Genomic DNA, 21,967 nt, shown 5'->3' with positions numbered 1-21,967 from the left:
TATATGTGTGTGTGTGTGTGTGTGTGTGTGTGTGTGTGTGTTTGTGTGTGTGTGTGTGTGTGTGTGTGTGTGTGTGTGTATGTGTGTATGTGCTCCTGGTGCAAGGAGTGGATGGTGTTCTGCATATGCAATAAATGAAATGATGCTGGATCTCATGTTTTCTCATACACCTGTGCACCTTTTGTGTGTTTTCTGTTGGTGTAGTCTCGGAGGGGAGTCGGAGCAGTACAGCATGTACCCCAGCAACAGGGTAAAGCGCCGCCCGGCGCCTTATGAGGTTGAACTCGACGAGGGTAGGCGCATTTTAGATCTTTATAAGTATGGTAAGACGCACTTCTGCTGTGTCCTCCTTCTGCCAATATAGTTCCCCAAACGTCCCCTCCTCATCTCCATTGTCATTCATCCACTGACATGGACCTACACTGTACCTAATCTGGGTGTTGCAGAAGATGCCTTGCAAAAAGAACACTTACCCTAAGTGTTTAAACCAAGAGGAATAAATGCATCATAACTCATGGAGTAAATGAATGCTGATAATCTCAATGTCAAATACATCTACCCGCATGCAAAGTAAACTCTTTTCAGGCAGATTGGGGGTTTATTTCATTTGAAACATCCTTTCCACCGCTGCCCACTCACTGCCATATGCAGGGGTGGAGGATGGGGGTGCTGCTGCCTCCATGCCAAGGTTTTACTGCAGAGTGGGCTGAAGGATTAAGATAGACTGGGTGTGTTCCAAGGGCGACAATAGCCTGGAAGACACCATTGTTGGGGGTGGGAGGATGTTACTACCTGCAGTGGGGCATTTTTTATCATTCCTCAGTAAATAAAAAGTAAATGGAATATGAAAGAGGGGGCGAACGGTCTCCCCAACACCCTTTTCCTGGTGTTTGGCATGCTAAACCAACCATTTCTTGTGTATTGCATCTGCATCCCACTTGGCACATGATATTGTATTTATTTTTGCAAGGCTCTCTAGCTTCTGTGCCGTCATCTAAAAATCCATGGTTGTACGGAGGACAATTTTGGAGCTGAGTTCTTTAGGATTACTAAACTTTTTTTTTTGTTTTCCTTACATGCAAATTCCTTCTCAAAACCTATGTGCATCTGTTCTTCCGTTGCTACTTCTTACATTCTTATTTTTGCGCTTGAATTGCTTTACCCTTTTACCGACTGCATTATCTGTTTCAGTTCAGCATTTCATATTGTTTGTGTTATTTCTTCTATCTATGCCTCCTGTCCTTACTCTCTCGATTTCTGTCTCTTTCCCTCCCTGTTCCTCTGCTAGCTGGCCAGCCAAAGATTGTTCGCCGTATCTTCACTAATAGTCGTGAACGTTGGCGGCAACAGAACGTAAACGGGGCATTTGCGGAGCTTCGCAAACTCATCCCCACTCACCCTCCGGACAAGAAGCTAAGCAAGAATGAGATCCTTCGGCTTGCTATGAAGTACATCAGCTTCCTCTCCAACCTCCTGGAGGACCAGGACGGAGGGAGGAATGTTGGCAGCACAACTGATGGGGAAACAGGGCTGCTGGTTGGGGTTGGGGCCCATGACGGGGGCCCTCAGGGTGGACCACATCAGGACACAGTGGTGGGCCTAGCCAGGGACGACCTTCTGGAGACAATGTCACCAGGCTCCAGCTGTGGAAGCCTGCCTGATGGCGATGCTGAAGGCAGTCCTGAGAGCTTTATGGAGGACCAGGACTCACCTCCAGCTCCAAGGACTCTAACAGCTTCTCGTGGGACCGCACTGCATCTAGCTGCTAGGGATCTGAGGCGCAATGGACGCCCGTTGGATGGCTCCAGTCGCCGATGATGCTGATGCCAACAGACCACGGACACAACACCTGAGACTGAAAGAGAACAATGAGAGAGACTAAGTAAGAGATGGATATGCTCAGGACCTGTTAGCTTTGAGTTGTCAGTGTAAGAAAGGAGAATCAAGCGCCATGTAGTGAGATAGTGGTGTCCAAAATGGATCAGGATTTACATTCCTGTCTCCACACTACACCTGATGAATAGCTTGGTTCAATTGGTGATTGATTGAATTAGATCCAACAAAAGACTTGTAAATTCTGCATGTCTCATGTCTTTGACTGACCTGCGGCTTATAACTTTCTGTGTTTTGAAAGTCCAAAGACTGGATATTCTAAAAAAAAAAAAAAAAACACACACACACACACACACACACACACACACACACACACACAAAAGAACAAGCAAACATAACAAAACAAGACAAAACCAAACAAAAGAATCAACGAGACACTCAGCAGATACTTTTGATGTGTAATATTGAAATTCACTAATGATAATATTGATTACATTATGGTGCAGGCAGAATAGATCTAACATGCTTGCAGAGTGCGGCAGGTAAATGGTTCTAAAGTGTCATTAAATAAACCTGGAGATTTATGGCCAACAAATTGAATGTGTTAGAATAATGACACAAAAATAAGTATGCCTCAGTTGGAGGCCGTAAATGAATGGACTGGACTCTAATTGTACCCATGCAGTTACGTATGTATTGTAAATAGCATTATATTTCCACTGCACAATGTAATGAACAGTGACTCGAGTTCAAGTCATGTGATTTAAGATGTACCGTAGTGTGTTTGTCGATGGGTTTACTAGCAAAATGGTCTTTTAGTAGACAGGAAATGAGGATAAATGAGAGGAAATGAGATAAACTCATAATGTAAAGCAAGCAACTGAACCTAGTACATCAAATGTGGTACCATTTAATTCTTTTACACTTTGGTGATGAGAAAATGACACCAAATATGGCACCAGACAGTTTGACAATTTCACTGCCTGGAATCAATATATCTATTTGAAATTGCTGTGGAGGTACAAGACATGCAGCGTGTTTCTTTAAGTGTACAAAATATGGGTCATATGAAATCATGGGCTGACCCATGGAGTCCTTTTGATATGAATGTCTCTTTCAGTGTATTTTTTTTTTTTTAAACTGTAATGCAGTTGTAGTTTAGTAAGGTACACAAATAAATCCCTTCATTGCCGCATTTCACATATGTGCACACAGCCACATAGAGGCATACATGCCAACACACACACACACATACACCACACAGTGTTAATATCATAACAACACCAGCAGTTTTCTGACAAAGACAGTAAAGTATTGCTCACTGTTGTTGGTTACCCTGCTTTTTCAGCAGGACTTAGTAGCTTCTATTGGTACCTTTGGTAACTATGGTATTTTATGAATTGCAGTAAAGGGACATTGTACGTTTGGTAATGACATATTTGTTGTAAGATAGTTGTATCTATAAATATATCCAATGTTAAATCGATGAATTTTATACAAAACCCCTGAATAAAACACACGGAGGAAATGCCTTGTATTTGATCTCACGCAAGCATGTTGTGGGTCTTATTGATTCAATTCAATTCATTTGAGTTTAGCTCCATTAAATTTAATTCAGATCATTGTGTTGTGGGTCAATTTAATTCAATTCAATTCAATTCAATTCAATTCAATTCAATTCAATTCAATTCAATTCAATTCTCTTACGAGAAACTGAACATGTACTTCTGTGCAACATTACATCATACATAAAACAAAAATTCTCTCTTTCACACACACACATTTCAAATCTAATTGACTAATCCCTAGTGGCAGATAATGGCATACCATGCAACTGTTTCCCACCCTATCTGTACAGAGTGTATAGTTAAAACCACAACCTCCTCATGAAACTCCCCCAGTAGACGCTGGAATCCTCACTTCCTACCAACAAGTGACAACTTCCCTTGGAGGTTAACGTGGCTCTGTGACCTGCAGGATATCCTGCCATTGTGAAAGTGGTTTTGACAGCCTCCGCTGCACTCGTTTGCAGAATGTTGTGTCTGTACACACTGTGAAACCGCCATACTGATCGAGACTCCCACCGCCCCTGTAGGTTATTCACTTACGCAATCGAAAAGTTATGCTCGCCATCCTGTAATCATTAATATGACTTTTTTTTGTGCCACATTAATGCTACTTTCTCTGAAGTCTGCTTCCCCATACTCCATAAGTTTACACATGCAGACTTTGCCACCAGTACCACTACTACAACAACATCAGCTCTTGGACGTTTCTAAAAAGTACAATTGCTTCCAGAAAGCATCAGAGACATCCAGGTGTTTGGAGACCTCTCCTGTGCTCTGCTCTGGCTGCGCTGGGACCCCTCTGAGGGCCTCTCTAGGTTAATGCCTGCCAAACATTTACCTGCTCCAGTGTTCCTGACTCTCAAACAGACACAGACTCACGAAAAGTGAGGGATACAGGGAGGGATTGAAAGGGAGGGAATGAGAAGAGGCTTGTGTCTGTCTGTGTGTGTGTGTGTGTGTGTGCGTGTGTGTGTTTGTGTACATGTTTGTGTGTGTGTGAGAGCAGGCTTGTGTGTGTGTGTGTGTGTGTGTGTGTTTATGTGTGTGTGTGCTCTGCATAGATCTGTTTGTGTGTGTATGTGTGTGTGTGTGTGTGTGTGTGTGTGTGTGTGTGTGTGTGTGTGTGTTTGTGTGTGTGAGCTGGTGTGTGTGTGTGTGTGTGTGTGTGTGTGTGTTTATCAGCTCAGTGCAGATGGGTGGCAGAGTGGCTCTTGCAGCCAAATGATTCAGTATGCTAATGAGTTGTTATCTGTGGTGCTGCAGGAACAATATACTGTCTTTCTCACAGTGGGAATCCAGCCTGCTGGGAGCAGATTACACTGCACACACCGCCAAGGTAGTTATTTATATTTTCACACAGAGTAGTAGAAAACACATAATGCATACACACACACACACACACACACACACACACACACACACGCATATACACATATCCACAGATAGGCCTATAAACAAACAAGCAAAACAACATTTTAACATACACACACACACACACACACACACACACACACACACACACACACACACACACACAAACACACACAAACACACCATCACCACCAACTGCAGCATAAATAAAGTGGAAATCTGAGGTAAATTTATGTTGTTCACCAGTAGATGGAGATGTCATTCTGGGCTTTCCTCTTTTACAGGTGTCAGTGTTCTTTTTCAATGTTATTCATAAAATATTACATATGCCCTTAATTAAAGTTAACTTTAAATTCACCCACAATTGCAACTGAGGGATAACTTTAGTTTAAACTGCACAGCTGAAAAAAATCTTCCAGTCTTGTTATAGTCACTATGTATTTCTTTCCAAAATGGCGCTTTACATTTTTTTTGTTGTTGTTGTTGTAAAATTCACATATTATATTTAATTACATTTACAATCATAGTCAATTTATTTTATTTTGACTTTATCCCAGATATTGGATTTGGAAAAAAAAGTATCACCTATTTTTTTATGATGCTTTCATAAAAGACATGAACGAAGAAAAATACGTGTTTTTAATGATGTTAAAATTATAATTCTCTAATGTTTATTATGTCACAGTATTTCACATTATAATAATTGTGTTGCTTCTCGTGTGCCACCGGCTACAATCTTGGTTGAGTGTACACTCAAAACAATTTCTCTCCTTCAGGAAAACAGAGGAAATATATCTTGTGTTGATTGAATGAAAAACTGCAAGTCTTTCACTGAAATAAATGAGACATGGAGACATTGAAATAACTCTATAGTGTATTTGTAAATGAATATGAAATTGTCATTTGTTGCTTTATTGTAATTAAACTAAATCAATGTGTGAGAGGCCAGGAGAATAATTTGACAGATATTATTAAATTGAAAATGCAAAAGGCGTGCCCTGCCACAGCGCTGAATATATATATTGATAGATACATAAGTGAACAGGCATCATAACAAAATGCTCAGTGAAGTGCAACAACCTTCTTGTGCAATCTCCTAACTTATTGACATACCAACACCAAGCACCCCAAAAAAATTCTGGTCATGAATTTAAAGATCAGTTAGCAATGAAGATTTAATCACTCTGACTTTCTGATTCAGTCATCAGTCATGGAATTTGCTTAAAACTCAACAATATATTAGGTAAATATTTCTTTTCCAACTACTGAAGATGTCTGGCAAAGTTAGACAAAGACATGCTTTTGTGTTTTTTAGTGACAAATTGTTCCCCAAATGTAATAATTACAGCACAGCGCAATTAATAAACTTTCTAAAACAAGGTAATGCAGTCTCCCTTTATAGACCCTATATTTAAGAAATATATCACAACATAAAAATATCTTAGTATAACCAGTGGAATAAAGTGTCAAAAGCAGTTTGTCCTTTAGATGCATTTGTGTTCTGTACAGGAAAAGGAGTTATTATTTTTAATGGGGTCAGAGGTCTTGACTTTTTTTGCGTCTAATGAGATATAGCATTTATAGAAATCAATTGTACACCAGAGCATAATTTATGGTGCATTCATCTCTCTCAGCTTTAGAGGGTTATCTTCCTTGTTCGATGCTCAGGCCACTAATCTGTTATTCTGGGTATGTAATGTCAACAAGGCATTATTTTTTATTGTATCAGCTTCTTCTAACCCGCATCAGTCTACTATGGTTCCTGTGGGTCTGAATGACCTTCGCTACAGCCTCCAATCTTTGCTAAGAAGTAAGAAACATAACAAGGATTTCACTCTTTGTTCTTGGCCACTCTTTCTGTACTGTGTTGCCTTACAGACCATATTCAGTCACTGAAGCAAATTTGGGAATTTCAACAGAAACGGAGCTGTGGTGAATGAGACCTTTGGGTAAGAGAAGTGATGTATGAAAGTCCACGAGATTTATCTTTGTCATCCTGCTATGTGAATGATATCAGCAGTACAAGAGAAGAAAGTCCTGCTTTTGATTTTTATGCAATTGTTGTCTCTCAGAATCTCTCATTTATTCAACATCTTGATATCAGCTTCTTATTCTTTGTTTGCATCCTTTTTTATTACCAATACTCTGTCTGGTGCCTGCATAAAACAGTATCTTTGGTGCTTCTTCACAAAACTTGAGCACCTTACACCCTCTAGTGGGAAACAAGTGCAATTATGTATCATTAACTTCAATTATTTCAAAATTTGTATTGGCCTCACTGATACAGAGCTTATCTACCCTCACTGTAGTGACTAATAGCTTAAAAATTAGCTTCTACTTCTGTTTCTAAGTAAATAAAACTCAACAGTCATTCATTTCAAGCGGAGTCATTTTTAATGCATTGTTAAAAAGAAATGAAGTGTTGCATACAGCAGTATAATCAAGCCTCATCCATCTCCAAATACAGCAAGGCAAGCAAAGCATTTGGTTTGATTAGCAACAGAAGGCAGATACTGAAACAGCAGCGTTCAGCTGACTCACGTTAATTTGACAGAGCAGTGCAATAGGCGGAAGGTTACGCAGAGTCTGCAAGAAGTTAAAATCAGAGCTCATTCAAGGTCAAAGGTTGTAGTTCAAAGGTTTTCTATACCAGTAGGTTTGTTGTTTGAGCCTGGGTAAAGCAAGAAGCCGGAAAAAGTGCTGTCATCCTCACTGCTGGAGTAAATTCCATTCCAGTCTCTCAGCGTCTCCAGCCACACCTGGTCGCCGTCATTCAGCTGCAGCAGCGCGAGGTTGGACGCCTGATCGATGTCTTGGCCGTACAGAGAATCCCGAGTTCGCAGCTTCCGCATCCCATTAACCACCAGGGCAGCACGCACAGGCCGGTTGCGCACAGTGATGTGGTAAGTGAATAAGTAAACCCCCGGGTACGTGACATTGAACTTGTTGAGTGATGGGTCCCAGTGCCCCTCCCCATTGTAAAACACCTTATCAAACTTCACAGGTACACCGGGCGGAGGGAAGGACCTGCTGGGGAACAAGCCCACACTGAAGGCAGAGCGAACCTGCTCCACACTTTCACCTGGTGAGCCTTTAGGCCCCCGAGGCCCACGCCCACCTTTTGGCCCCCTTTCCCCTCTCAGCCCTGCCATACCCCTCAAACCTGGAGATCCTGGCGGCCCTCTCACCCCAGTATCCCCCTTCCCTCCTGAAGGCCCTTGCTCTCCTCTCTCTCCCTTTCTACCATCAGTTCCATTCATTCCCGGTGGGCCCATCTCGCCTCTCAGACCAGGGGACCCACCTTCACCCACATCCCCTTTCTCTCCTTTCTCACCCGGTAAACACTCGCCTGGAAGTCCTTTTTCACCTTTCTGACCCTTTGTCCCAACTATCCCTGGGGGACCCATAAGCCCATCTCGCCCAGTGCTGCCCTTAGTCCCATTCAGGCCAGGCTCGCCTCTCTCTCCCGGGTCCCCTTTCAAACCACTGAAGCCACGTTCACCTTTCTCTCCTCTGGGGCCTGGATCACCTGTAGTATGTGGAGTGGTTATATTCGCATAAGAAGTCATTTGCAAAGGATGTATTTATTTGAGTCTAACTCAGTGTGATTGAAACAGATTTGGTCAAATGTAAGCCTATACAATTTCTTCTGATGTTCTCATTGAAAGCTACATACCTTTTTCTCCTGGTTTTCCTGGGACCCCGGGGATACCAGGAAGACCCCCAGATCCTTGATCACCTTTTTCACCTATGGTAGTTTTAATAAATAAAGCGTAGAAAATGACATCCACAAAGTACTTGTACAAAAAAGCATTTTGCAAAAAAGGAGAAAGAAATAAAGAAAGGGAAACAGAGAGACATTCAATAACTCTCTTGCTCTTAAGCCTCCTTGTACCTATGTCGCCATTGAGCCCATTGGCTCCAGGTAGTCCGGCTGGTCCTGGAAGTCCTCTTGGACCTGTTTCTCCCTTTTCTCCTGGCATCCCTGGAAAGCAGAGAAGACTAGGAAGAAGGGCAGATTTTGATAACTTAAAAGTGATTTTCATGAAAATAATAATCCGTTACCTGGAGGGCCCCTCTCTCCTGACTGTCCTGGTGGCCCTCTCTCTCCCCTGGGTCCTACGGGGCCTCTCTCTGGTGGACAGCACTCACAGAAGTTGAAGAAACATTCATTGTAGTCGAGGGTATAGTTTCCAGGGGTGTTCCCAGGGGGCGCCATGGGATCCGTGAGGAACGCAGTGGGGTAAGTGTCGCTGGAGTAGGTGGTGCTGTCTGTTGGGGACGAGGAGTAAGCGTCCATCATAACCTCAGTCGTCTCATCTGTGTGCAGGCTGCTGGGAGGGGGCGCGGTCGTGGTGGTGGTTCGTACAAATCCTCCACCTCCGCCGCCGCTCCCAGCTCGGGGGGGCTTCTTGGTGCTCTGAGGTTTGGGCCAGCGTGTGGATCTGGCACTGGAGGTTAGCACGGCCATCAGGACCACAAGGAGGGCGGAGAGGAAGATAAGGTGAAGGGAAGGCATGCTGAAAGCTTGGAACAATGATCTGTGAATAAAACGGGAGTGGAGGTTTGGAGGCAGCAGACAAAATAGGTGCATCACTTTGGAAAAGATCTAATACTGCAACATAGTTTGTCTACAATGCGTCTTACCTGCTTATGTTGATGGTGTGGACTTTTCACTCCATCCCCTCCAACTAGTGATTGATGCAGCTTACCTTCTTCCTTATATTGCCCTCAGTACCCCAAATACCGCATCATCAAGCCAATGAGAGAACAAAGGGCTGAAACAGCAGGGGTTATTAGGAGGTAGGTGGGCTGGAAAGAACAGATTACGTGACTCCTGAGGGATGTGAAATAAAGGAGGTTATATACAAGGTAAGACTTTATTCTTTGTGATATGGGATATGATTCCAGGGTCCGGCAGTGCCTAGACTGCTATGGCGGTGTCCACACACACACACACACACACACGCTTGCTTTGTACACAAACACGAGAAAATCTAAAGTTACGAACACAGACACACATTCACAAAACGTGTACATACGCATCCCGTTTACACGCACAAACTCACACCTTGTCGGTAATAGATAACATCACATATGAGAGTTACCGAGGACAACACTTTGTAGTGATCACACCTTTTGGCAGAACCTCAAAGCAGAAAATGGATCACCATGGACCCAGTGGGAGAGGGATCAATGTCCCAAAACAGGTGGCGTGGCAACATTGATCCAACCATCGACCGCCTTGATCTAACAAACCCAAAAAGCCAAGTAAACCCAGTAAACCTCATGGAAAACTGGCCCCACTGAACCAAGTGTCACATGTCTCAGACTTGTGTGTTGGGTGCAGTTTCAACCTCTGACATTAACTCTAAATGACTCATGTTTGGGCGCCAAGATTCCACACAAAATATGACAAGGAGAGATGAACATCAAAAAAGTGGCACACAGAAAGGCAGATTAAGTCACTATGGACATCTACGATTGTGTAGCTGAAGATGTATCCTGAATATGTCCGTTCAAACTGAGGGAATACGCTGCTCTATTATAAAACATGTTTTCTGTAACCTGTGCTGTAAACAAGGGAACATTAGAAATACAAGAACAAACTAAAATCATTAAGGTTTAGTCACATGAGAATGCTATTTAGGACAGCCGTTGTTAAAATATTTCACAACTATTTACACGTAAACAAGGACATAATTCCATTCAATTTTATTTGTAAAGCACAAAATCATAACATAAATTATCTCATCTTATATCATCTTACCATATTATAAAGAGAGACCCAACAGTTCACACAATATACAAATATGCTATGATGCTTTGGTGTTGCTATTCCTATCTGTACTCTTCAAGAAAATCTAATACAGTAAGTATTCTGGGAATTTGGTTAGATAACTGTTTGTCCTACAAAACTTAGGTTGAACACAAGAAGTAAAAAATCAAAATTTGATTCTAACACTGGCCACCTTTCAAAATATATTCAAAAAATCATACTATCCACACTTTATCTACACTGGATTACGGCGATAATTTGTATGCTCATGCTGTCACTTCCCATACACCACTGGATACACTTACTATGACCTGTAGAAAAACTTAGGTTAGAGACACCCACTCCCTTTGTTGACTGTTTCAACTACTGTGTGTGTGTGTGTGTGTGTGTGTGTCTGGATGTGTGTGTGTGTGTGTGTGTGTGTGTGTGTGTGTGTGTGTGTGTGTTGACTGCTTTGTTTATGAATGAATAAAGCTTAACTAAACACGTCAGCTGACTGTGACTGATGGAACTACCAGAAGTGTATTACCCCAGAGAGCCACCAGGGGTCAGTGTTTGTTCAGTACAGTGACTATTCTATCCAACATCTAAACAAAGGCCTAGTCTTACATGAATTATTGGGCAATAATAGCCTATAATATAATCAATTATTTGTTATTATTGTGACTTTTTTTATTCAAAGTTTGTTGCCTATATATTGTTGTTACCTTATGTGTGTGTATCTTCAAGTACAGATTCTATTCTATTCTATTCTTTTCTATTCATTGACATTCATTGTTCATAAAAAGTGAGCAGATAGATAAATGTAGATAGATACTGTAATGCAGTAGCCTAGTTTGTTCACCTCTTACACAGAGGTGACCTATGGAGTAAAAATGCATCTGGTTAATACGACCATGATATGTAACATTATACTGGATGACATCATCATTTGTTTCCGCAGCCACCGCCATTGGATCCAATGTTTCGCTTGTGCATCGTATGAGTTAGCAGCTGCGCACTCTTGTCAGCGTGGACCGCATTTAAAGAATGAGCAACGTCAAGTTGGCCACTATTAAATCAATCACCTCCGTTAAGGACTTTCAAAATAAAGCCCTGACATGCAATACCCTTCACTGTGGACCCATGTACAACGCTTGCTTTGTGTTGCTTTATTGCGACAACCACAGCTGACTTCCCATTTTGTTCTGACTCGTCCTTGGTGGTTTGACACAGCTAAAGAATGGAGGTGTGTGTGCAAAAAATGCTATGTTGATGCGGAGACTGAGCAGACTCATATCCCAGAGAAGAAACGGGGTCATTGGCGGAAAAAGGAGGACACCTCCAAGTCACATAGTCAACTATCGCCCCCCGGTGACTCCCATGTCTCTCTCCAGGGTGGGTTTAACCCAAAAAATCCGTCATCTTACAATGGGCTGTGGGAGATCGGCTCAACTCGGAGAATCCTCTTGCAGCTGTTCAGGGAGCCGAGGATAGGACCAAGACATCGGGCCGAGTCAATGAGGGTTTCTCGTCCGCTTTTGTCCTGCGCTTCTCGGCCGCGGTGTCTGTGCACAGTGCGTAAATGCGTTCGGAGTAGAGAAGACAGGCCCCCGAGGAGCTCTGTAAATGTTGAGATTCAGTCCTGGTCGGACATCGTGGTAGTGAATCGATTTCTTCATAGTTCCGCTGAGCGGATGGAGTGAATTGTGCAAAAGGGGAGAGAGACAGACCACAGCTTGGTTGCGTGTGATGATAGGAGACACAATGACGCTCTTGTCTCTTCTGGGTCGGATCATGCGCTATTTTCTCCTCAGGCCTGAGACATTGTTTCTGTTGTGCATCAGTCTGGCGCTGTGGAGTTATTTCTTCCACACCGACGAGGTGAAAACCATCGTCAAGTCCAGTCGGGACGCCGTGAAGATGGTGAAGGGGAAAGTGGCGGAGATGATGCAGAATGACCGGCTGGGAGGCCTCAGTGTCCTGGACGCAGAGTTCTCCAAAACCTGGGAGTTCAAGAACAACAACGTAGCCGTGTACTCCATACAGGGGAGGAGAGATCACATGGAGGACCGCTTCGAGGTACTCACCGACATCGCCAACAAGACTCATCCGTCCATTTTCGGGATATTTGACGGTCACGGTGGAGAGGTAAGCTGGGAGGGAGCGGTTACACACAGGCCCTGTATACTGTATTGTATCACACTGCATTTTGTTTCGACTCAGATACCTGCCGCTGCTCAAATAGTCAGCATCACTTTAATTCAGACAGACAGGGAGGTTACTGGGGGATGCACACGATCATTCCTCTTACTGCTATTAGAGCCAAATTCAAAAAGACTTACTTTAATGTTTGCATATAATTTAAGGATATGCTGTGTCATGACACAATTATAAATTATTGCTCAAAGAATATTAGATCTTATAGGAACATTAATTGCTATAATGCGGCAACATAAATAACACTATCCGTTGAGCATCACAGAAAAGCAGGTTTCAATAGGAACACAATTTTTTGAATTGGGGCAGAGGCATGCAGCACTTGTCTTACTCGTTACATCCTCACCCCGTTTTCAAATACAGCAGTCCCCCTCCCCACGCCTGCCCTGTATTCCTTTGTGTAAACACCTCCTCCATCCCACTGCCAGTCAGGGAGTTGACTTAGGATTCATCACAAAGAGCTTGTGTGTGTGTGTGTGTGTGTGTGTGTGTGTGTGTTTTCACCAGGCTTAGTGATGTGTGTAGGTTTTGTCTGTCTCTCCTCGTCTCATTGCAGTTGTCAAGGGGTCAGTGGTTTCTCATGGCTGTCTTGGACACCATCTGTCACACCATCACAGCTGTCCCCCTCAGGTTCTTGTACAGGACACATTTCACTGAATGATACTGGCTAAGTTTCATGATTAGAGACCTGGTCCTCCTCTGTGACATCTTTTTATTTTTTATTTTTTTTTAAATTTAACAAATATTTTATCACATGCAAACCCAAGGGGAGTCAAATAAAAGCCATTGTTTCATTGACTCCAGGAGATTTATTTGTCTTGAGTAAAGACAGTTGCTGCAGTTTAACTAAGAACCTTTTTTGAAAAAGTGTTATATGTAACTTCAACATTAAGCAGATTTATAAACTTCCAATATCCAACAACTCCGATTTGCCTGTAGCATAAGGGGTAATGTCTCTGTGAGCTGTTTGTAACCATAAACATTCATAAATGAAAATGAAATCGGCGTGACTCACAGCTGGGAGCTCTGAACCAGATGATCTCCTGCTGATCTAATATCAAGTCACACCACATCATTCATCCCTGTATCAGACATGATATGCATCCATATCCATATATATATATTCATAGTATTACACAGAAAAATACTCTGGGAACTGCTGCCTGGTCAGTTTAAAAAAAAAAAAAAAAAATAGGTGCAAGAGCTGCTGCTGGGTTGTGTTCAGTGATAGAGAGAGGGAGACAACAGATAAACAGAGAGTGAACTGTCTTTTCCTATCCCATATACAAATATTTATCCTTCCTGTCTGTTGCAACGTCTCCCGCTCTTACTTCGTTTTTTCCACTCTCTCTCTTCTGCCACCTGTGTTCTTCCATTTCTGTCTTCAAATTTGTCTCTAGATTAAAATGTGTTTTTTTTTGTTTGCCCTATTCCCTTATCTTTTTTATGCTTTATAATCATCCTTTTATCTTTCAGTAGGATTTTTGGAGTCAAAAAGAATGAGGTCACTTTGACATGGACTCCAGCCATTATAGAGTTATTAGCGTCAATAAATAGACCACTTCCTGATATATGGAAACATACTCAGTTATAAACACAGTTCACAGTCTGAAAATGAAGCAAATGCAACAAGTAAATGCATTATAACAGTATATTGGTGATGAGTCTAATGTTCTTCTGGGAATCTCAGTGCTAATGTTGTCGTCGGGAAATCTACTGCATGTGTAAATATCTTAGAACGTTTATTTGCCAGTGTTTTTTTATGCAATTTGGCACAACCGTAAGCAAGCACACACACACACACACACACACGCACGCACGCACGCACGCACGCACGCACGCACGTACGCACGCACGCACACACACACACACACACACACACACACACACACACACACACAAACACATTGACTATATTAAATGAAGCGATGTTGCCAAAGCAAATATGGGCAGATAAAACAGGCTGTGTCTGGCAGTGCAGTTTGTTCTGGCACTGAAAATATGCAGGAAATTTCTCAAACAAGTCTCTGTTTTTTTGTTTTTTTTGTAGTTTTATCAAGGCAGTGAGTTATGCCTGAGAATCATAAAAGTCAGCACAAGCTGCCGCTCCTCTTTTAACTTGATTCCCTGACACTATTTGCTGTTGAAGCAGAAACTGTGAGTAGGTTACAACTTAAACAGGCCGTCACACTCCACTGCTTTTCGGTATAAAATTGAATTTTATAGTTATGCACTGACTCGAGGGGCAAACAGGATTTAATAAAGCAGCAAAATCAATAAGACATCCCAAATACTAGTTAATCAACCTCACATTCACTCATTAAATCCTCAGAGTGAACATTATTTGAGTCTTGTGTGCGGATTATTGCACAGACCCTGGCATTTTCAGCTGTTTACTGCAAATGGAAATTTATACTTGAAGCTCTCTTCCTGATCACGGCTCACTGTGTGCCTCTCTCTCCAATTAACTAAATGAATGAGTACACTTGTCCAGCAGGGAATGAGAGGGGGATGGGGGGCAGCAGGAAGAGATGGCTTTATTCTACTGATCATTATGAATGTCTCGATCTCTCATAATATTTCATGTGCAGGTTCCTTTGTTGTATTTTACTTCCAATTCCAAGTACTTCATGATAAACATTTTGAGTAGAATTATAGTGGTTGTCAATTCAAATCTCATTTGTGGTAAACTGTGATTGCTGCATTGATGTAAACACAGGCAGTTTTAGTTGCCTATGAATAAGATGCAGCATAGAGGCTAAAAGATGAAATGTTGCGCCACATGTTCAGAGATATCGGCCGTTTATCTTTTCTCAGGTATTTAAAACTAAAATGCAACGTTATCTGTGAAAAGTAAAGTAGAGTAAAAACTAAAAACTTGAAAATTGAATTTGTGTACACACATACTTGTGCTGTAGAACTGCTAAATCACGCCGCTACAGCGAAGTATGCAGTTTGAACGGCCCCAAGTGTCCGAATTTCCATCGGAAATGTGAATATGAAATATGTTGTCTGTATCTACCAGGACATTAAGCTGGTAAAAAATATTTTCCCATTTTACATTTCACTCGACAGCATTAGCATAATGGAAATGTTGGCAGAAAAAATGAGAGAAGAAGCAGATAAGTAAGGGCAGGAGGAGAAGGAGGGGGTTGTTCAATAATTCAACACCGAGCACCTGCTTTATGTAATGAAAAAAGCACTCCTCTAAATTGGAGTAGTATTGGAACATATTACTTGGCAGCCACAGGGGGGGAAAGATTTAATAAGTAACTAATTTACGATATTATGGTGACCTGTCGGACTTAGTATAATTAATAAATGTGATGAAATGTATGTGTGTAATACAGTGCAGCCAGTTACTGTATATGTATAAGAACAGGTTTTCTCAACTTAGTACAAAATTAAAGCACCAAAAATAACTTTGTTTCTGTAAAGCAGCACATTCTCAAGTTGTTTGGGCTATTGGGGGCAGCAGCAAGCTGTGAACACAACATTTTGACAGACATATAAACACATACATATAAACACCTTACAAAGTTGCTATAACGAATAGCATGTTTATAAGTCCAATAATCATCGTCCTTTTAGTTAAATGCTTTACTGTGTTCACCAGCTAGTCGCTAACGTTTCCCACTTAAAACAGCTGCCTGCTGTGGCTGAAAACAGTGCTGTTGGTGCCTGAAAAACCAAAACAAAAAGCTGAAAGATGTTAAAGTTTCCTTGTAGCTGAGGTGTACTGCAGAGCTGGGTGATAAGTTTCTGTGGCTTGATCATTATGAGTGACAACTTACATTATACGTGAAAAATATTGATCAGCGCAGCAACTCTTATAATTTGGCATAATAATCTGGCCACATACAAGCTGTCAGCCCTCATGCAGTTGTCTATAAATTACTGACCATCAGCAGAGTCAAGCTTGATTCTCTGTCCTCCATCTCCCAGGCTGCAGCGGACTATGTGAAGGCCCACCTGCCCGAGTCCCTGAAGCAGCAGCTGCAGGCCTTTGAGAGAGAGAAGAGAGACAGCGCCCTCTCTTACACCAGCATCCTCGAGCAGCGCATCCTGGCTGTGGATCGTGAGATGCTGGACAAGCTCTCTGCCAACCATGATGAAGCAGGTCAGGAGGGGCGAGGAGAGTGGTGGGAAGTGAATATAATGCCTGTGTGTGTGTGTGTGTGTGTGTGTGTGTGTGTGTGTGTGTGTGTGTGTGTGTGTGTGTGTGTGTGGTAAGGGGTCAGTTTATGAGCCAACAGAGGGAGAATAGGAAGAATTGGAAAATCTTTACTTTAAAACTTTTTTACTTTAACCTTGAAAAATTGTTTTTGGGAAATGAAAATGACTTGTCCCTTTGAGTGCACTTACATGTATTGTGATTTATTTCATTTTGAGACTCAACAATTGCACAAAACATTCTGTGCCATGTCTCCTAAGCCTCGGTAAAAGGATCGATGTTAAAGTGATGCCTTCAAGTGCTCATTCGTTCGGCATTCATGCCGCCTGCCTCTTAAAGGACATGGTGCATCACAGCACCTTGGCTATCAAATAAAATCTCACTTTCCTGTATAATATCCTCTCAGTACAATGCTTCCCGGCTGACATTTATTTCTGTGATGGTTTCCTTTTATGCAGTTCACTTGTAATTCTGACTGAATAGAGTGAGTGTTGTAACATTATGCTGCTGCGCGTTGATAGTGTAGACGTTACTCTTTGCACAGACGTAAATTTCAGAGTTTGAGTCCAGTCTGATCAGTTGGTGGAATTTGATACATCTACCTCAAGAAACAATACACAAACTGTATGACTCTCTCTCGCTCTCTATCTGAGTGACTTCATCATTTTATAATCATTGTGCTGGACCTACAACTGACCACTTTACCTGTGGTCCCACTCTGTTATCATTTGAAGGTTGCACCACTTTAATGCCTTTTCCTCCAAAAATCTGTAAATTGCATTATAAAGGTGAGGTATTCCTATATGCCATCATAGAAGATTGTAGTGATACTTTGAGCCCTGAGAATTTAGGTAAAGACTGTACACTGCATTTATTATAGTGTGAAACATCAATAAAAATATAATAGTGTAATGTAATTAGTGTGACAAAGTGGTAGCAAAAAAATGTGTGGTAAAACCCAAGCTTCCATTACCCCCAGCTGTTTAAATTAAACTATATTATACCCAGATTTGATTCAGGATTGTAAACACATTTGTGGGACATTTACTAAAATTTTCAAATCTATCCTCCATTTCATTTTTTTTTTTTTTTTGTCTTTCCCTTTCTATCTCCTGTGCAGGAACCACATGTCTAATGGCGCTGCTCTCAGACAGAGAACTCACAGTGGCCAACGTCGGAGACTCTCGCGGTGTGTTGTGTGACAAAGATGGGAACGCTGTCGCACTGTCACATGATCACAAACCATATCAGCTCAAAGAACGCAAGAGGATCAAGAGGGCAGGTACATCAGAGAGCAACAGCACGAGAATATAAGGCATACACAGCATGTACATGCACAACCTGACGCTTCCCTGTGGTTGAATTTGGGGTCCTTGGTTGCCATCTGATGGTGTATTTAGGAACAGCAGTGTGTTAAACATGCTAACAATGTCATGAAGAGAGACCTAAGCTGTGTGATTAAAGGATTTTCTCAAGTTAGCATTTATCACATTATCTCAGATCAATTAAGAGTAGTTTTCTCCCTTGGGCGCAGCTTGTGCTTTGTCACACTCACACAGCAGACAAACATAAGTACATTTGTGGATCAATTAACATACACTCAGTAACCCACCAGTAGTCATCAAGCACATTTTTCTCATTATCACATCATCTGACACTTAAGCTCTAATTAATTAATAACTTTTCCATTTTTACCTTCACTTCCAGGGGGTTTCATCAGTTTTAATGGCTCCTGGAGAGTGCAGGGAATCCTGGCGATGTCCCGCTCTCTAGGGGACTACCCGCTGAAAAACCTCAACGTAGTCATCCCCGACCCTGATATCATGACCTTTGACCTGGACAAACTGCAGCCAGAGTTCATGATCCTGGCTTCTGATGGACTGTGGGACGCCTTCAGCAACGAGGAGGCCGTTCGGTTCGTCCGCGAGCGCCTGGATGAGCCTCACTTCGGGGCCAAGAGCATCGTCCTCCAGTCCTTCTACCGCGGCTGTCCCGACAACATCACCGTAATGGTGGTGAAGTTCAAAAGTGGAGCTGGGGGGAGCAGCAAGTCAGGGGAGTAGGTCAAGTTAAGAGCTCACATTGTGATCAATGTTTTCTATGATTTTCCCCATCCTCTGGATGGAGCAACAAGTATGTTATCAATGGAGGACTGAGAGAATATGAAGTATAGACACTGAGGCCTGTACTTCTGAGAAGCATACACACACACATACAGACAAACACATACATACAAACACATGTAACAATGAAGTTTTCTTTTGTTTGTAGGTTTCTGACTTGAGATAAGGGCATGTAAACACAATATAAACCCAATAACCATTTGCCAACTTAATGATGAATACATTAAAATACAGAAGTTCTCCAACAGTGGAGATGCATAAATGCAGGACAAGCAGACACCAAACAGGGGTTTTCTCTTAACCAGCACTCTTTAGACTGTGATTGATTTACTACTGTTTACTGTACATGCACATGAATGGTACAGCTCCACTGGAGGCTTCTTCAGAGGAGGCTTAAACTAGTGCCTACTCAAGAACTTACTGTGCAACTACAGGAAGCTACAAAAAATGTATTTGCAAAGACCACCGTTGCTTGCTGCATTTTGATGATGCTCTTACATAATGTATGTAATGTATCACATTGTTGACCTGAAAAAAAAAAAAAAAAAAGACTCCAGTGGATCCATACCTTTATCTAACTTGAAGTGACTCTACACCCAAAATTTAACTTTTAAGTATCAAATACTCATTCCCTGTGGAACTGAGAGGTGGCTGTTAATCATTTGTAGCTTCATCATCCAGCTGCATTCAATAGAGTGGAAAAAGTATGGCAGGAGTCTGACATATCACAGCTCCCTCTACTGCTCTGGGGGTTGAATTTTGTTTTAATTTTGAGGTGCCACACTGCTTACAAGTCTTTAAATTAAAGATACCTTTTAAGTTAAGGCGATAATGAACAAGAGGATACTTTTAACAACCTCTCAAAGTAATTTTGCTGTTCCACTTTAAAAAATATAATTAATAATTCGTTGTTTAAAGATGGAATAAGCAAAGAATATTTGTAACTGGAAAATGTAACGGCCCCTTCACATGCTCAACATGATTCTGCAACCTTCTCAAAGTGTAATGAGCTACGACAGTTTCTGTGAATATTATCAACTTTTCTTGTTTTTCCCGCTCTGGAGAATGATCACTTTTGAAATGCTTTGTCATCGTCATCCAAACTGGCACAGCCACTCTCGTCTTTGAAGGCTGAAGCTGCCGTTTACAGCCACCTTTCATGAGTGGTACTCAAAAGCAAAATTTTGGGTGGACCACCACTTAAACATTCAACACACACATATGTACACAAACACACACAGAATTCTGAAAAAAAAAAAAAAAAAAGCACTTTTCAGATGTTTATTTTTTGGAATGGCAAATTCTTATTACATATCAGCCAATGTAAACACTGTATATCCTCAGTAATACAAGAGGGTTTTAATGTATGTAGAACCTGATGTAGTTCCTGACCTTCACCTCTTGGTAACGCAATTTTATGGAGCTGATGTTAACTGTTGCATCAAAAATGATTTTACACCATCTGTATCAGGGCATGTGCTTTGGCTTATCCATGTTCATGAACAAAGTTCGTTTGCATCAATGGACACTGGTGGCTGCCTTTGACCCGCAAGCACATAAAACAGGAGGTACAACAGACTTCCACGCCTCTGCTGCCATGAGAACCTGACTCAGAGATGACACATCACAAACTGTACAGCCGCAGCCAGAATACTAGTAGCTAGAAATATGATATGCTCTTGAAGCAATACGACCGGTGTCACCGACAGCTACAACCTGTCAAGGAAAGTTACAGTAAACCATAGCTACTTGATTTACTACTGTTTTTAAGTTCAGCTACTTTATACCACTGTGTACCATGACCTTTACATCAGTCGAAAGAAGCCTTTTTTTAATTTAACAGTTTACCTAATGCCTTATTTATTATTTTTTGTTTGTGTCTGGCAGATTGCCAAATCAGTATTCTGTATATTTAGTTTTCTGTCCTTCTGTATATGAGCAGAAGTTTACAATAAAACAAGAAACCCATCACTTTAATTTGAGAGGCAGTTCATGATTCACACATGTTGAGCTAATGCTCGGTGTAAAAAGAAAAAAAAGTGTAAAGACTCTGTATGTAAATTATCTGTATTAAACAAGCTCTTTCATCTGAAATATATTTCCCCCTTTAGTCTTTTTTATAACAAAGGCCTTGTGTTTCACTCTGGCCTCTAGTGGCCTATGACTGTGCAGCATGTTCACGACATAAGTTCAATCATTTATTCATCATTTCATCTGATTCAATTTATGACCACTGCTTCTTCATTTGTATGACACTATAGCCTACCTTTTTTTTTTTTTTGCACACAACAGGTTTTGGTGCAGTGCACACTCACACCTGATGCTGGCCATATTGGAAAGCTCTCCTGGAGTGGTTAGGTCTGAAGTGCTTTTGTCAAAGGCACAACAAGAATAAGCTAAATGCGGAGGAATGATTCTTTTTCTTCTTCTGCTTTTTTATGGCCTTTCCAGGGACTTAATTCGGCTGTGTCCTGGCAACCAACCACCGGTCTCAACATCCTTGTTTGCTGTAGCCTAAATCTCAACCATCAAACAAATGAGGTGGTGAGGTCAGAGTTAGGTTATGGAAAAACACGTGACATCTTCTGCGTGTTTCTGAAATGCCTCTGCTGGAACAAAAATAGCTCTCTTTGGCGTATAGCTCTGCACTGCCACTGCAAAGCAACTGGCCCCCAGCTGCAGTCTTCTGGAGGGGCGGAGACAGCTCGGAGGCGCTCGGTGACGCCGAGTTTAGTGACAGTCTGTGCCAGGTGGAGATACTCAGAATAGCTCGGACATGAAGTGATCCAAATGCTCAAGACCCGCATTGCAATAGGTGTCTAATGACCATAAAGTCAAGTGCGTCACACCACAGCTTTACGGGAAGTCTTAATCCTATTTTATATGGATTTGGCACTTTATAAGTGAGGCAAGTGAGCGC

The 21,967-nt window shown here is 41.8% G+C and overlaps 3 protein-coding genes across 7 annotated transcripts in view; 2 read left to right on the top strand and 1 right to left on the bottom strand.

The window, feature by feature from the left end:
• The window catches only part of tal1 (T-cell acute lymphocytic leukemia 1), a 5,708-nt gene extending 2,328 nt beyond the window's left edge, over positions 1-3,380 (top strand). For 3 of the 4 annotated variants that reach the window (XM_023405499.2, XM_087173739.1, XM_087173741.1), the window contains exons 3-4: positions 205-323; positions 1,289-3,380. In XM_023405499.2, coding sequence (XP_023261267.1) covers positions 205-323; positions 1,289-1,818 — 649 coding nt within the window. In that variant the 3' untranslated portion in view covers positions 1,819-3,380. The remainder of the gene's footprint in view (positions 1-204; positions 324-1,288) is intronic. The other variant, XM_087173740.1, reaches the window with a different exon arrangement.
• A 3,767-nt stretch (positions 3,381-7,147) lies between these two features.
• On the bottom strand, positions 7,148-9,873 carry otol1a (otolin 1a). Of its 2 annotated transcripts, XM_023405495.2 has the most exons (5): positions 9,420-9,873; positions 8,838-9,313; positions 8,668-8,757; positions 8,449-8,520; positions 7,148-8,301 (listed from the first exon to the last, which is right to left on the bottom strand). In XM_023405495.2, the coding sequence occupies exons 2-5, from the start codon at positions 9,289-9,291 to the stop codon at positions 7,406-7,408; spliced, it is 1,512 nt and encodes a 503-aa protein (XP_023261263.1). In that variant the 5' UTR covers positions 9,292-9,313; positions 9,420-9,873; the 3' UTR covers positions 7,148-7,405. The 2 variants fall into 2 exon arrangements, with proteins under 2 accessions (XP_023261263.1, XP_023261264.2); XM_023405496.2 differs by lacking the exon at positions 9,420-9,873 and having other exon boundaries at positions 8,838-9,373.
• Positions 9,874-11,747: 1,874 nt separating this feature from the next.
• ppm1la (protein phosphatase, Mg2+/Mn2+ dependent, 1La) lies at positions 11,748-21,141 on the top strand. Its single transcript, XM_023405474.2, has 4 exons — positions 11,748-12,681; positions 16,696-16,870; positions 18,045-18,206; positions 18,632-21,141. The coding sequence occupies exons 1-4, from the start codon at positions 12,283-12,285 to the stop codon at positions 18,985-18,987; spliced, it is 1,092 nt and encodes a 363-aa protein (XP_023261242.1). The 5' UTR covers positions 11,748-12,282; the 3' UTR covers positions 18,988-21,141.
• Positions 21,142-21,967: the final 826 nt, after the last annotated feature.

This window comes from Seriola lalandi, unplaced genomic scaffold, assembly GCF_002814215.2.
Source record: "Seriola lalandi dorsalis isolate HSWRI2012SDOR001 ecotype SW California unplaced genomic scaffold, Sedor1 jcf7180002054277, whole genome shotgun sequence".
Lineage (NCBI taxonomy): Eukaryota > Metazoa > Chordata > Actinopteri > Carangiformes > Carangidae > Seriola > Seriola lalandi.
The sequence above is the reverse complement of the archived record's forward strand: the minus strand, read 5'-3'. Positions and strand labels throughout refer to the sequence as shown.

Excerpts from the sequence above, each read along its gene's own strand:
- otol1a (XM_023405496.2), bottom strand. The coding sequence starts at position 9,366 with ATGCACCTATTTTGTCTGCTGCCTCCAAACCTCCACTCCCGTTTTATT. Across the intron at positions 8,758-8,837 it reads AGGAGAGAGGGGCCCTCCAG|GGATGCCAGGAGAAAAGGGA; the intron begins GTAACGGATTAT and ends TCTGCTTTCCAG. Across the intron at positions 8,302-8,448 it reads AGGAAAACCAGGAGAAAAAG|GTGATCCAGGCCCCAGAGGA; the intron begins GTATGTAGCTTT and ends CACATACTACAG.
- ppm1la (XM_023405474.2), top strand. The coding sequence starts at position 12,283 with ATGATAGGAGACACAATGACGCTCTTGTCTCTTCTGGGTCGGATCATG. Across the intron at positions 12,682-16,695 it reads TTGACGGTCACGGTGGAGAG|GCTGCAGCGGACTATGTGAA; the intron begins GTAAGCTGGGAG and ends TCCATCTCCCAG. Across the intron at positions 16,871-18,044 it reads TGCCAACCATGATGAAGCAG|GAACCACATGTCTAATGGCG; the intron begins GTCAGGAGGGGC and ends TCTCCTGTGCAG.